Genomic DNA, 15,405 nt, shown 5'->3' on the forward strand with positions numbered 1-15,405 from the left:
GGCGCTGATTGGCCTAATTTACTCAATAATTACTTCTTTATTATAAATAATAGAAAAAAATGGTTCAGGACTTTTCGACTCAGTTTTATTCCTTCTACCTGCCTACGAGAGATTGTACGGCAATTCTGGGACACCCTGTATATATATACACTCATCATATATTTTGTATGTGTGTGTATGTGTGCGTGTGTGTGTATGACTTGAAACATTTACAGAATGAAAGGAAAAATTAAAAGGTCGAGGTTGTCTCGACACGTGTCATAGATCTTCATGATCTTTCATCTGCTGCTTTATTTCATATCTGATAATCGAATCAGAACCGGCCGAACGGGATGTTCATTACGAGTTCATGGAATTTGTGCGTATATGCCCAATTATCTTTTACTGCTAACAAAAGGAATTGAGCTAAGTCGATTACTTTGTTGAAAAGAAACATAAGACACGTGGATTTCTGTGTGCGTATTGCGTGAAAAAAATTAGAAAAATTGTTGAGTACTAACTGACAGAAGGACACATACAATAAAAAACAGAAGCATTCAGCTGAAAAAATAAAACGTAATTTAACTCACTTTTTTAACATTATTCCTTGAATAAAATCATCATCATTTCTTTGTTAAATAAAGCAGATTTCTGTATTAAAAATTTGTGAATGTTGCTTGTCGAATTGTCCAACTGTTTTGCGAATCCGCAAGAAAGTGAATATCGGCGACAATACACATCGAACACTCCTAGATTCGTTCATTCATTTTGTGTCATTCAAAACAGGGTTGCGCAATTCGCAACTGTACGTCCGTGACCACTTTTCGTTTCGACTTGTTAGCAGCGAAGTATGCAAGTTTCCCTCAGTGAATACGAATATCGCGGGTGAATTGTTCGGGTCGCTTGAGAGTTTCAACCATCACGTCGTGCGCCGAGTTCGTTGAACTTCGAAACTTCACGAGCGGCCGGATTTCACTATCTCACGGGCGAAACGACGTGTGTCGTCATCGCTAAACACGAAATAGCGGAATTACATCCGGATTGCTTTTTTTCTACCAAAGTGAATTTCTGCAATTCAACTCTTGTTCGTTTAAGAGAGATATTCAGCCGAGAAAAAAGTTTCTCTTTCGTAACGGCGCAAAAGTATTGTTTTTCTAATCAATAACGAAAAAACTAAGTCTAACTTGAGAATAAAGTTATAACAATAAGTTTTTACTTAATTATAAGATTTTTAAGTAATTCAATTTAATTTTTTATAACTTTGATCTTAGAAATGTTTATGACACGGGAAAAAGAAACTTTATATTTGACGTGTCATTTAAAGACACACCAGTCCTATCAGTTAAGAAAATATGTGTATATATATATTCGGTCGGTTAAAAGTATTTTGACATCATTAAAAATTACATAGCAACACGTCGTTGCGAAGCGTTATATCATGCAAGCTGAAAGTATTACGTTTATTGCGTTGCTCGTATTAGAGAACAAAGAAATATTTCTTATAAAGAAATATTTCTTTTGATTAAAAAGAACGACATAAACGGTTGCGTCATATTTTCATATTGTGAAATGGTATCGCTTTTCTCTTGTGGTTTACGAAATTATTGACAATTGTAAACAATTATATTAATTATATGGCAGATTCTAATTGTTTTTTGGTTGATATATTTCCAAGTCTGCCCATATTCTATGTATATTTTACTCAAATTTATGTTTTAATGTTTATCGCCAATTTTTTTCCTATAATTTGTATGCTTTTTATACTTTTTGAGTAATAAATAAAAATTATCATATATTTCGGAATGTTTAAATGTATTTGTATTGATTTATACATTAAACTTATCTGTTAGACATTTTTCTCGCAAAAATATCATTTTGACAAGAGATGTGTGTGCGCTGTTGCTTTGCAGATGTATGCAAAAGATTTACGATGATTATATAAGAAAAAATATTTATTATTATGCAAAAATATGCAAGTTACGAAGGAATGTGATAAAAAAATTCAATGTTAATAAAGAAGTACATCATGTCATGTTGCAAATATGCATTTTTCCTAGGAAGCATCGCGTTTTCTCACGCTGTCTCTCTCTCTCTCTCTCTCTGTTTCACATACACACACACACTCTCGCAGTTCCTATTTCTGCGACACTTACATCTCTAATAAATTGCGCGTTCGGAAGAAAAACACTCGTTTAAAATCTAATTACCTTCCTATAATTTGACATTTTAGTATTTGGGCAGCATAGAGGTTGATCAACCCAAAGGCATTGATGTTGTTAAGGAAGCGATCTGTAAGCTGAAATTCAATCAACAACTTAAGAAAAGCGAGGGCACGAAAACTCCGAAGGTCGAGCTTACTATAAGCATCGATGGCGTGGCAATACAAGAACCAAAAAAATTGACCCCCAAGGTTAGTGCAATTTATCGAAATGTAAAAATAAAATTTTCTATTTATATTCTTTATTTTATCGTGATTAAACCGAAGATTACTTTTGCAGCGAATTATGCATCAATATCCGCTGCACAGAATCTCCTATTGCGCCGACGACAAGGGAGAAAAAAAGTTCTTCAGCTTCATTGCAAAAGAGGAAGATGCAGAGACACACACATGCTTTGTATTCGTCAGCGATAAATTAGCCGAGGAGATTACGCTTACTATTGGTCAGGCATTCGATCTGGCCTACAGGAGATTTTTGGAAACTTCCGGTAAAGATCTAGAAGCGCAACGACGCTGCATGGTGTTGCAGCAGAAGATAAAACGACTGGAACACGAGAACAACGTTTATCGGCAACGGCTGCAAGATATTGCGGCTATTAAAGGCTCGGTTGGTAGAAAAAAATAAAACTACAACAATATACCGAATGTAATTTGATAATTTTGTTCAGGCGGATGTATCGACGTATCTCTCGCAACATAATCTTCCCGATATTCTTCACGTACCTGGAGCTTCGACGGACTCGTCACAAGTCAATGGCACGACGAGCAAATCATTAGTGAACACAAGCAGCGACACTAATGGGAATACGTCCAATGGACCACAGCAACCGCCGCCGGTTCCGCCGAGGAGTTTTGAGAAGAGTTTCGACGATGATTTTATGGGGTACAGTTAACATAATTAGAAGTTTTGTTATCATTTGTTTATGTGTTAAGTGATTTTACATTCTTTCTCTTTCTAAACTGCAGAAACGAGCCGTCGCCGGCACCGTCAGTTGGCACGAAATTAGAGGGACTCTTGATGGACGAGTTTGACGAAGATGATTTCAATCCAAGGGCTTACGAGACTGCAGCCAACGGCCTTGCCAATCATCAATCTAACAACAATCCACTTTTTAACGGTCAGCTGTCTTCGGGATCGAACTTCTTTTCTCAATCCAACGGCACGACTAGCTCCCCACCTCTGTGTAAATATCCGTTTTATGATAATTAATATATATTCTCCTTAACATTACGTTGATAAAATTGATATATCTCCGTTTTAGTGGCTCCACCACCAAAGACGAAAGATTCCAGACGTCAAAACGGACTTAAGGAAGATCTGTTTGGTAGCATTCCTTTTAATCCTACGCCGACATTGAACATAAAGAGCGACTTTAAAGATCCATTTGAAATGGGTGAATTTGGAGCTTCGACCGTGCCGTCCAATCCTAGCCAGCAGGAATTGGAAAACGCTATCGGTTTGTTGGACAAAAGGCTGCTGGAAATGAAGGTAATATATATTTTGTCTAAGAAAGACGAGATGAGAGAAAAATACGAGAGATATACAGTTTTAATTTACTTTTGCTGTTATGCGTGTAAAAAAACTCGCGACGTAAAATTTCCAGGACGGTTTCAGTAGAGGGCTGTCTATCGGAACTGATGACTTTTCCCTGGAGAGCTTGGACCCACTACGAAATTAAACTTGATGATAAAAAAGAAAAAAAAATACAATTTAACAACAATCGAACAAAAAACTTAAGGTACTCTAAAACGCAGAGTACGAAAGACCAATTATATATAACGGATAGAGCGATTAAAAGGTATGTCCGTGTAAAACCAAAATTAGTCAATTAATATCTTCTTATACTCTTATATTTATGATGATGTTTGATATATTTATGATAAATGGAATATATGAGCGTGTATCCTATTGTATAATCTGCATTATTTGTCGCTTTAGAGCCTGTAAGATCCAATATGAATGACGCGGAAACATATATGTTGTTATTAATTATGAATTTTAATAAGATGGGATTTTAAGGTGATCGGTGGAATAAAAAAGATGATGTAATACTTTTCATGAAAATCACAAATAAGTAAGGTTCAAATGAAAAGTTTCTATATAAATACATATAAATGTATGTTTATATAAAATGCAATGACAAAAGTATTTTGACGCATCTATCATATGAGTTTTTGAACCAAACAAAATAATAAATGATGTAAACCTGTAATTATTAATTATGCCAAATCGGAAGGTGATAAATGGCTGAGATTTCTTTTAAGGTAAAAAATGTAAATTATATGGATAATTGTAACATACTTAATATCCGCGATGTATATTTTTTACTCGGCTTAATAATCTTTAAATCAAACTTGCGTTTATCGAAAAGTGAGCTTGTACACGAAAAGATAAAACTAAATCCCGTCACGTAATGTTAGAGATCGTGTTAATAATATTACGAATGCGTAGATTTCATAGTCAATTGAACTTGAACATTCCGCATATCCTCTTTGGTCTGTCGTACGTACTTCTATTAGACATCTGTCTTTTAAAACGGCAATAGATATCAGGAAGAAAAAAACGATTATGAAATAATAGGGGAACACGAGACAAGTCTAGATGTGGACTTTACATAATAATCTCTGTATCTCTCTCTATCTTTTATATCACAATTCGATCAACGTAACGCAAAGCGTTAACGAAAGGTTACGTTTACTGATATATGTAAAGATAAATGGATTAGTATAATTATGTACATATAATAAAACTTTAATCTTATTATTGTTGCTATATTGTTTAAGAATTGTAGTTAAGAAAATATAGGATGTAATCATTACAACTGAAGATATATTGTTTACATTTAACGTAAACCTTTCCTACAATCAAATTATCTGATTTCAAAGTACAAACAACAAACATTATCTTATTGACATTTTTTACAATTAAAATATCTTTATAAAAATAAAACCTATTACATATTCCACTCTTGTTTAAAATTGTTTTGCTATCAACTACTGAACTCTTCAACAAAATTTTATTCTAAATTCTTTCAAAATTACGTTTTTAAAATCCTTATTCCTTTCTTTTTCATGCCAAATGTTGAAACTATAAAGCAACAAATCGTTAGAGAAAATGTTTATTTCTACATATTGAATAAAAACAAGACTTAAGTGATTACTTGATATTTCTATTTCTTTTTGAGATCTAATGTTATATTATTATATAAACATTTATATTTGTCTCATCATTTTATTCCATGTACATGATAAGCTGAAAAGCCTTTTTAAACTTGGCGCGGTTGCGACAATCAATCTATCACGTGATTCGATGGGTACGTCGTAGACGGCGCCAGCGACGTGGCTCGACGTCGTGCCTGCGCCAGTATTTCGCGAGCTTTCTGCGTGTTCTGTTCGTTTTCTCAGTTTCGTCCGGTTCTGTTCGAGAGGGAGGTAGCCGCTGCCGCCGCCACTGCAGACGCGAGGTTCGTCGAACGAGAAACGCCGCGAAACAAAAGTGCCTTTTTCTTTCTTATCGCCGCGCACTAGAAGATTCCCCTTTCAGGATGGCGGACGACAATCATGAGAACGGCACTAGCAACGGCGACGTGCCCGAGATCGAGCTGATCATCAAGGTGAGTATGCCACGCGCGACCGAGGATTTGCGAGCGAGGATCGAAGAAGAAGAAGGGGAAGACGGAGGAAAAAGGAGGCGATCGTCCCGTGCCACTGCTATGGGCGTGGATAGAGGCTGATTTCTGTTCATTTCTGCGACGAACTTTGTCGACATCGAGAATCTTTACGCCTCTTCTCGGCGACGATTGTGAAAATGAACAGTTTGCGGGTGATCAACGCAAAAATAAAGAAATTCGGCGGTCGTGTTGTCGTTCGTTTCGCGTAGCATCCGCCGGCCGTTTGTCCCGCTCGAATTTTGTTTTTAATTCGCGTTATATTCGTGTCCTACGACTAAATAAATCACAAACGCTGTTGCGTATTGTCGAGAGAGAGACAGACCGTTTGTTTCTGTTCTTGACGTAAACGACGAGGGCCTCCCTCGCGCGCGTTCACCGACACGTAATCGCGAATCAAGCAAGCGAACGCGAACGAGCAGCAGACGCGGATATTACGTGCGTGCGTGCGTGCGTGCGTGCGTGCGTGCGTTGTCGCTGCTGCTGCTCGTTGAACAAGTTGCCGATACGCTCCTTTCCTCAGCTAGAAAAAGGTTTACTACTTGGACGATTTTTAACATGTGTCGCATACTTTTAAGATTGTATTTAATGTTATATCAAAGGGTGACTGGTTTACCGTCGTTCATTTCAAATTACCCGACTCGTGACGCTAACCGTCACGTTTCTCGTTGTGCGTCGTATGTACACAAGCGCAGAAGCTTTTTATGTATCGTTTTTCCGCGCTCTGTGTCCGCGTACTTTGAATCACTCGTCTCGGGATATCGCGTCGGTTCCACTTAAGAGAACAATCCAAAGCGACACATTTGTTTGACGACAAATGAGGTCTTTACGTCATATGAAAAGTACGTAAAAGTATATACAAACAGATAGGAAAAAAGCTGTTTTTTTTCGAGCACCCAAAACAATATTCACAAATAAATTGCTTTTGCAAAACTCACAGTGATATTAAATCGGAGTTTGTTTTGCAATGTTTTCGCAAATATATCAGTGATAAATGTTAACTCGTTGGTTTGTTTAACTTAAGAATTCTTAAATGAATCTGTTCCGGAACTTTTTTCCTTGAATTTGATAGCGAAGCATCAAGCTCTTCGCGGCAGCGCGCTATACAATACGTACATTCTACACACTTCTTTACGCATGGAGTCATCGAGGGCGCCGAGCCGTTCTCCTTCTTCCTCCGGCGATCGTTTGTGTATTCAGCGGGCATTATGCGCGACGGTATCGCGGCAGATGGGACACGACGAAAAGAGACGCCCCTCTCGCTGTCCCCTTTGACGGGGAAAAGCGCGACCGGGGCAAAAAGTTGTCCGGCTCTGTGCGCGGAGTTGATTCCGGTTACCACGGAAAAATGAAAGGTTCTCGGACTGGTTTTTCGCGCGTTTCTCGTGTCTCTCTGGGATAGTTTTCGGTGTAGGCGGAAATCGCGCGTATACTTGATCTAAGAATTAATTGAACCGCACCGTCGCATTCTCTGTGCAAATTCCTTTTCTCTATCCTGTTCACATTCCTATCTTATCGGTAAAATTTTCGCGATGTTTGACATTTCTTTTATCGCAATTATCAGCGTCAGAGAAATGTAGAAAAAGTTTTTATACGAACGCAGTATCTTTGTTTTCTCTATCGAGTATAGTACTACGTCATTTCTCGAATTCATTTTATTGCACTGTAGGTTTATCTTTTGTTGATACTGACATAATAAAATATATAAATTTTATATTAAAAGATATATTCTTAGGGAGTATAAACTTGTTTAATTAAACGTGTTTTTCAAACAAAAAATGTAAAAATTTCAAACAGAGGATAATATAAATATGTATATAGCAAATATTAGTAATATCCATATATTTTTGAGACAAAAACAAGATTCTTGATCGCGCATGATACCATAATTTCGTGATCGTACTCGTATCGGCACTATAGGTTTTGATTTTGATTAGATAGTAACCATGTGCGATTTGCGATTGCCGTTATTTTTATTGTCAATCAATTCGGTTGCGTCGCGATCGCGATCGATTCGTTTCTATTGAAGGTGAGCCCTCGCACGAGTTCTCGGAACTTTCTTTTCACTGAGTTTCCAGAGGAGACCAGAGAGTCCTTATATGGAAACAAGCGATCTTCAAGTGATTGTTAAAAAAGAGTTTGAGATTGAACTTTCGCCGAAACGTGCAATTTGATCGCATTTTTATCTCTCTCTCTTCCTCTATAACTAAATATAGAATATTTGATATTCATCAAGTAAACATTTGTTTAATTTAACTTCAATTAAGTACATGTTTTTTAAATAAATCTTTATATTTTTATGCGCAAGAAATAGTAAGTACGCGATTTAATCGGCTCGATTACGCCGAAAACGTTCGTTTCCTAACATATGCGTAATCTTATTGTGCAAATGCGCAAGTTTGCCATATCAGTAACTTGTCCTCACAAGTATGTCAATGAGAATACACACGGAGGCTTTTCAGATAAACTTATCATCTCGATTGGAATATTAGATATAAAGCGCACAGGTAGCTGGTGAATCAGATATCGGAGAGAATGTGCCCTTCAGTTTGTGTTTTACGAATAAACATGATAACAAAAACAGTCGATCAATCTTTTTTTTTGATATAATACGATAATATTGATTAATAATAATTGAAATTGTGATTTTGTAAAATTTTTACGTGTACGTGAATCCCATTCGATATTCGTAATAATTAATAAAATTGCTAATATCCAATTGAAGAATATGTTACGTATAAGTAACTAGTTGTAACTTCCAAGTTCATTATCCTGATATTTTACAATATTATACACGCACAATATTGCTCTGTGTTGCATGTCTCGAATAGCGTACATGTTTTATAAAAAAAACAGTAGTAAATATTCAAATTAGATGAAATTTTGTACCGTCACTCTCTCTCTCTCTCTCTCTCTGTGTATGTATCTTGTAATAAAATATCGCACATTTTACAAACGGGAAACCGTTTAATTTGTTGCGCTTAACGAGGGCAAGAGAACTACACCGTTGTTTTTAAAGTCGAAGAATGTCGGGTAAGAGGCGTGCTTCGGGGACTATCTGATCGCGTCGGAATCACTCACACGCGAGAAAATTTAATGGATAAAGCCCACAACCTTGCACTCTTGAGAGAAGCGATCATGCGAGATCTCGCGAATAAGTGTGTCGAACGGGACGAAACGAGGAGCGGCTACCACCGAGGTCCTTCTCGAGATTCTACCGTTAAACAGCGCCTTCCGCTTTCCTCACTCTTCTCTCTTAGCTTTCCCTGCCGACTTCTTGGTAACTTTATTCCGCGAGTCTATCTGTCTACTTATTACATCTGTATACCAAATGATTCGAAAATTCTTTCATCAAAGATGAAAATACGCGAACTGCATAGAGTTTTTTTAACTGTACGTATAGTGATATTTATTCTATATAACAAGTTTATTATCTCGCACTAAATACTAATATCTTTTGTCTCGTACTTTTTTCTCTCTAATGCAGTTGTTTACATATTAAAGTAAAAGAATATCGCATATGCAGCCACCTGTGCGGCCGCGGCGATCGATTAGACTAACTTAATCTCCTTTAAGGTCATTACAAACATGTCTAGGTAGAAGTTAGAGACATACATTCAAAGAGTTCGCGCGATTGGTCTGCGCAAACACGCGTCGCGTCCCATTTACGAAAGTTGATCTTCGTTTTTGACGGCGAAATAGAAGAAAATATGTTTGTTGATGTCCTGAAAAAAACATCATTCTAATGCTAATTAAAACCGGCTTACGCGTGCATAATCTTTACCTACGTATCGATATTTTTTTCCGTTCTATTTCTCGATTTTATTCACAAGGAAAGATGGAGAATACTGAATGACGAACGCGTATTGTGCGGAATTATGATTTGTGTTATATGCGCCGCGTATATCCGCAGAAGTCACTCGTCGTGTGCATATATTTGCCTATTCGTAACGGTATATATCAACGTGGCAGGTTGCTAACTGCCTTTCAACATCGAAAGAACGAAAGAAAAAAAGATTATCATTTTATCGATTACTTTGTATCGTTTGTATTCGTACATTTCTGTGTCGGCAGAAAACAATTATAGTTTCGCAGCAAGTAGTTTTAATCAATATATTAAACGATGAGTTCAATTGTCATTTTTATATGTTTTGTAAAAAATAACATTTTTAACCACCCAGTCGCGTAGCTATATGCGCATCAAGTTTTCCACAAGTACGAGAAACAAGGTTGCTCGCGATATTATTGCCATTAAACAATGCCACTGATACATGTACCGCTATTACAACCGGTTTATCCTCGTGCCGCTCGATTTCTTTCGCCGGTTTTTCCGTAATTTCGTCAACTGCTATGTAGTTCGTGCAACGCGATGTCACAAAATCGCAATACCGTCAAAACCGCACGCGCTCTCGTAACAGACATTAAAACGCGAAGTTCCTTGCACAGGACCGAGATTCCCCTGTTTCCCCTTTGCTGATAAATTATGCTGAATTCGATTAATCGCTCCGTATCTCTTGATTCGCGGTTTATAAGGAAACCGCTTAGTGCGGCCTTCTTCGGCGATGGAATTTGCTAGCTCGTGCCGTATCCGTTTTATTACGCGCGATCTGAATCGCGCGACTCGAGCTATTAAAATCAAAATAGGTGCAATAAATTACGTCAGTATATATATCTCGCGAACAGAAGTGATCAATGTCATCGCCACGACAACTGCGGGAAGATGCACGTTCCCGTGGTGCGCAACACATATTCACTGACGTCATTTAATCCTCGCGTGCGTATGTATGTATCAAGAGATGCGCCGAGATCGATGCGCACCTGATACCGTGTACCGAATTTTCAAAGCTTTCGTAATAGAGAAAGGAGGTGAGGAACGGCCGCTAAGGTGAAAGATAGCGGTGTTTGAGGATGGAAGACGTTCCAGGGTCTACGTGACATTTGATTCAGCGTATATTTTAACACGGCTCGTATATTCAAGATGCTCAGTACACGAATGCTGAATTTCCGCGAACTGAATATGCTTGAGAAAATTGCTTTATTCGCATTTGTATTATTTTATTCAACAATGCTGATTAATGTTTTACAATAACTTAAATTATTCTCTTTATCTCTTTTCAGTTTCTCTTTTCCGAAACAAAACGCGAAGAATAAGTTACACGAATTCTACAAGACGATTAAAATGACAATTCGATTGCGGCAACTGTAACTGTGAAATTGAAGTATTAAAATGATCTTTAAAATAACGTAACTTATTTAACAACACACATATTTAATAACACATAGATATTTTACTCTAATAACATCTGCTTATTGCGCGTTTATTTGGTGTAAATGACTCATACTGTAATTGTCTTGCTTCATGTACGAGAAACATAACTTTGAATATTCTCCTTTACAGTGAAATTTCCGATTAGCATAATTGTTATGGGGAACATAGAATCGAATGAGACATCTCTCGATCAAATTATCGTCTCGCATTTTGGTACATTTCGAAAATAATAATTTACACTTTATCACTATTACGCGCAGTAATATTTCGTTATGGATCGCAACTGGCTTGATATTATGCCGAGCGATTCGGAAAGATGTTTAACAGATGGCTAATGGTATTTTTGACGGATTATCGTGACACGAATTTGTATCACATTTGACGTCAAGAGAGAGAGAGAGAAAGATAGCAAGGGTATTGAATTTATATCCTATTTATATCCGGAAATGAAAATTTCTAATCAAATGACAGCGCGTAACTTGAGATATGAAAACGAATCTAGGAATTTCGAGTTAGATACAACACTAAAGAAATAAATAAAACAGAGCAGAGGTTTCGAATTTAATAATTTTCACGTACTGCAAATATTTATTTGTATAATTTTTGAAATAATGATTAATTACTAACTTCTTTTACAAATTATTAATCATAAATAATTAATAAGTATTTGTTCTTTTGATTAATAGTAAAACTTATTACATAACTAAAGTTTTGTTTTCGCACTCGAAGATATGGGCAATGGTTCTACAGAATCGCGATGAATAAAGCGTCTTTTTTTTTTGCGTATGTTGACACGAGAATTGCCTGCAAAGAATGTAAAGATCCGCGACTTTGATTTGCGAGAGATACCGCGGGATCGCTCGTTAACAGGACTTCTTCACCGGGAGATTCCTGCGCGCTAAAAGGAACCTTGACTTTCCCACGTTGTGCAACGTCCAAAAACGGACCATGCGTCATCGTCGAGAAAGAAATACGGAGTGTATACAAGAGCCCTGGCACAGCTGCATGACGCATGAGCCTGTGGTTAAAGTGAAACACCGACATCGAGTAGTAGTAAACGGCGGTAGTGTAGTAGCGAACGATACAAAGGCTTTTATCGCAATCGTCTCTTTTCCATCCATCAACGGCTCATTACGTTCTGGAAAGAGCGGCCGATTGTTGTGAACGTTGAAAATAGAATCAGCTTGTCCGAGAAAAAGATCTCTGACGAACTGGCGAGATCCGATTTGCTCGAATTACGGCAATACTATCGCGAGTAATCACGGGGATCGGGGGACTTTTCGCAGAGAGGAGAACAACACACAAATTACGTTACACAACGTATGTATGTACGTAGATTATTTAGGTTCCAATGGCCTGTGAGTTGGAAGGATCAAAGTATCGGGAGCGGAATGGAATGTCATGGAGCGAAAGAGATATTCTCTCGCATACAATTGTTCATTCGATGCGCTATTAGACACGGTGTTGTTTCACAAGTAATCTTTTCGCGCAGATAAAGGACAAACATGAAAGTGCAAATTAGATCAAACGAAAAAAGCAACATTTACTTGATTGAAAGACAAACTTGTGTTAAAGACACGAACACTTTTTTTGATCAAAGTGCAGATTTGTTCGGCACGAATATTGCAAAAACAAAAAAAATTTTGAGTTGTGGCGTTAAAAATATCACGATGTTTGGAACCGGGAATACGACTTATCTGTGAAAAAAAAAAGAGATAATTTTAATCCACGGATTGCGTAAAGTTTTTCAAGAATGGCCGTGAGCACGAAGAGTAGGACGCGTTGGAGAGCAACGAATAAATAAACCGTGACATCGAGGAAACGAGAGCAGAGCTGCTCTAGCGAATTTGATACTCTCGATTTGGCCGATCAAGCGAGAGAAATGTTATGACGAGATATTCACCGGGCTTTTTAAATAACGGGCTTGTGGGTTTGGTCGTGTCGCGCGACGGATACAAGAGAAGATTCACATGTTTCGTCACGCCGTTGTTGGATAAAACGTTGGACTCGTGCATTCGAGCTATATACGTACGAAGCGTGCGATGACATCAGCGCTTTGCTGGGTCTCTTATCGTTTTTAGATACAGACGGGATAATCAAATCCGAGAGATACGTGGAAAATTTACATGCTGGCTGTGACCCGCGTCGATAACTGCAAAACACAGCTCTTTTTGAAAAATATAAAAGAACTCTATAATTACTCTATAATTAAGAGAAATAAAGAATAAAATTCTACGAATATTTATTTTATTTTACGTGTCACAAAAATATTTTTGCATTATTGTTGAAATATATTTTAGTAACTTCTTTTCCTTCACTCTGCATAATACATCGACAAAATGTGTCTAATACGTATATAACATAAAGTAAATATTATTTTAGGCGTCGACGATTGACGGCCGTCGAAAAGGTGCTTGTCTTTTCTGCCAGGAGTACTTCATGGATCTGTACCTGCTAGCGGAGCTGAAAACCATTTCCTTGAAAGTGACTACCGTAGACATGCAGAAACCGCCGCCTGATTTCCGTACCAATTTCCAGGCGACGCCGCCGCCTATTCTGATCGACAACGGCGACGCAATATTGGAAAACGAAAAGATCGAACGACACATCATGAAAAATATCCCCGGCGGACATAATCTGTTTGTACAGGATAAGGAAGTAGCCACTCTCGTGGAGAACTTGTTCAGCGTGAGTATCGATTAATCCGGTTGAAAGTGAAACTAAGTAGACCGATTATATTATATTGGCAAAACAAGAAACTACGTGTCGGTTGTTGTGTTCATTGCAGAAACTTAAGCTGTTGCTGCTAAACGCGAAAGACAAGGACAAGGATCCTAAAACGTCGTCACTGATGGCGCATCTGCGCAAGATTGACGAGCACTTGGGCCGCAAGGGAACGCGCTTCCTCACCGGCGACACCATGTGCTGCTTCGACTGCGAACTGATGCCGCGGCTGCAGCACATTAGGGTGGCCGGCAAATACTTTGCCGATTTCGAAATACCGGAAACTCTGGTCCACTTGTGGCGGTATATGCACCATATGTACAGGCTCGATGCTTTCTTACAGAGTTGCCCGGCCGATCAGGACATTATTAATCACTACAAATTGCAACAGGTGATATGTTAATTGCTTGCGAGTTGTCGTTTCGAATTGAATAATTAGTACCTCGCAATAACGTGTCTCTAATTTACGCCCACGCGACATTACGCAATCGCGTTTTCTTTTCCATGTCTACCGATATAATTGTAACGAACCGTTCGTAATTATTGCAGAGTATGAAGATGAAGAAACACGAGGAGCTGGAGACGCCGACCTTCACCACTAGTATCCCGATCGAGGTCAACGATGATTAAGAAATGGACCTTCTTTTTTGAGTCCACGTGATCGCGTGACTTCGATTAGACATCGAAATCGGCCTACGGCAAATTACCGCGACAGAGTTTTAACGGCGTGTATTTTGTAATTTAATATTTACCGTTAATATTAAAAATACAACGCAGGGAACCGATTCGTTGAAACTCCCGTCTTTTTAGCTGCCAGCGATCGTGCCGTCGACGCGTCACTAGTTCATTATCTTACTGCTACGCAAATCATTGCTGAATCGTTGTCCAATCCCTTTCTCGAGGGATCAAGTCAGATGTAAACAGATTAGCTTTTTTACTGCAATCGACGCAAAAACATGTGTAAGTGCATCAGGACTTTTGTAGAAAGTCTTAACATTCTAGATTCTATCGATATTTTCTCCATTTTCCTTCTTCGTCTTTTTCTTTCTTTTCTTTATTTTTTTCCTTACTACGTAAGTCACGCGTAGTTTTTGACCTGAGTAGTTTAGCAGATTTTAATTTGCTATATATAATTGTTAATTCAAAAGTTAAGTTTATATCAGGAAGGATCATTGTCCTTCGATGACGAAGATCATGGAAACTAACATTGAAAGTGCAAAAGAAACGTATGCTTTTTAATTAAATTGCCGTTGCAATTTTAATAAAAATAATTTCTTTAATTAAAACATGTATTCCTACATATTTTTGTCTTACGTAAAGTAATAAAACATGAAACTGAAAGTAATGAAATAAAACGTTTGATAATATATTTCGATATTAAGCTTTAAATTATATGCTTAAAACTTGTTATATATAAATATCGTTTTATTGAAATATAAGATTTATTTTTCTTATTGTTACTTATATCTCTAAAGAGACTTGAATATTAACAGAGGAATCAATAATAGAAAAGACGGAATTCTGAATCATAAATATGTTTTTAACAC

The 15,405-nt window shown here is 37.6% G+C and overlaps 2 protein-coding genes across 4 annotated transcripts in view; both read left to right on the top strand.

Moving 5' to 3' along the window:
- LOC109853510 (PTB domain-containing engulfment adapter protein 1-like) overlaps nt 1-5,024 on the top strand; it is a 25,134-nt gene extending 20,110 nt beyond the window's left edge. For both annotated transcript variants that reach the window (XM_020425715.1, XM_020425716.1), the window contains exons 4-9: nt 2,210-2,389; nt 2,478-2,804; nt 2,866-3,080; nt 3,164-3,381; nt 3,460-3,686; nt 3,802-5,024. In XM_020425715.1, coding sequence (XP_020281304.1) covers nt 2,210-2,389; nt 2,478-2,804; nt 2,866-3,080; nt 3,164-3,381; nt 3,460-3,686; nt 3,802-3,876 — 1,242 coding nt within the window. In that variant the 3' untranslated portion in view covers nt 3,877-5,024. The remainder of the gene's footprint in view (nt 1-2,209; nt 2,390-2,477; nt 2,805-2,865; nt 3,081-3,163; nt 3,382-3,459; nt 3,687-3,801) is intronic.
- Nucleotides 5,025-5,550: 526 nt separating this feature from the next.
- On the top strand, nt 5,551-15,249 carry LOC109853514 (chloride intracellular channel exc-4). Of its 2 annotated transcripts, none has more exons than XM_020425724.1 (4): nt 5,551-5,811; nt 13,517-13,822; nt 13,923-14,249; nt 14,408-15,249. In XM_020425724.1, the coding sequence occupies exons 1-4, from the start codon at nt 5,743-5,745 to the stop codon at nt 14,486-14,488; spliced, it is 783 nt and encodes a 260-aa protein (XP_020281313.1). In that variant the 5' UTR covers nt 5,551-5,742; the 3' UTR covers nt 14,489-15,249. The 2 variants fall into 2 exon arrangements, with proteins under 2 accessions (XP_020281313.1, XP_020281314.1); XM_020425725.1 differs by lacking the exon at nt 5,551-5,811 and adding an exon at nt 6,298-6,398.
- Nucleotides 15,250-15,405: the final 156 nt, after the last annotated feature.

Source organism: Pseudomyrmex gracilis, unplaced genomic scaffold (genome assembly GCF_002006095.1).
Source record: "Pseudomyrmex gracilis isolate BER0280 unplaced genomic scaffold, ASM200609v1 scaffold_50, whole genome shotgun sequence".
Classification (NCBI taxonomy): Eukaryota; Metazoa; Arthropoda; class Insecta; order Hymenoptera; family Formicidae; genus Pseudomyrmex; species Pseudomyrmex gracilis.

What these genes read in the sequence shown, in the direction of transcription:
- LOC109853514 (XM_020425724.1), top strand. Translation starts at nt 5,743, where the DNA reads ATGGCGGACGACAATCATGAGAACGGCACTAGCAACGGCGACGTGCCC. An exon ending in TCGTGGAGAACTTGTTCAGC is followed by an intron (nt 13,823 to 13,922) that starts GTGAGTATCGAT and finishes TGTTCATTGCAG; the next exon opens with AAACTTAAGCTGTTGCTGCT. An exon ending in ATCACTACAAATTGCAACAG is followed by an intron (nt 14,250 to 14,407) that starts GTGATATGTTAA and finishes TAATTATTGCAG; the next exon opens with AGTATGAAGATGAAGAAACA.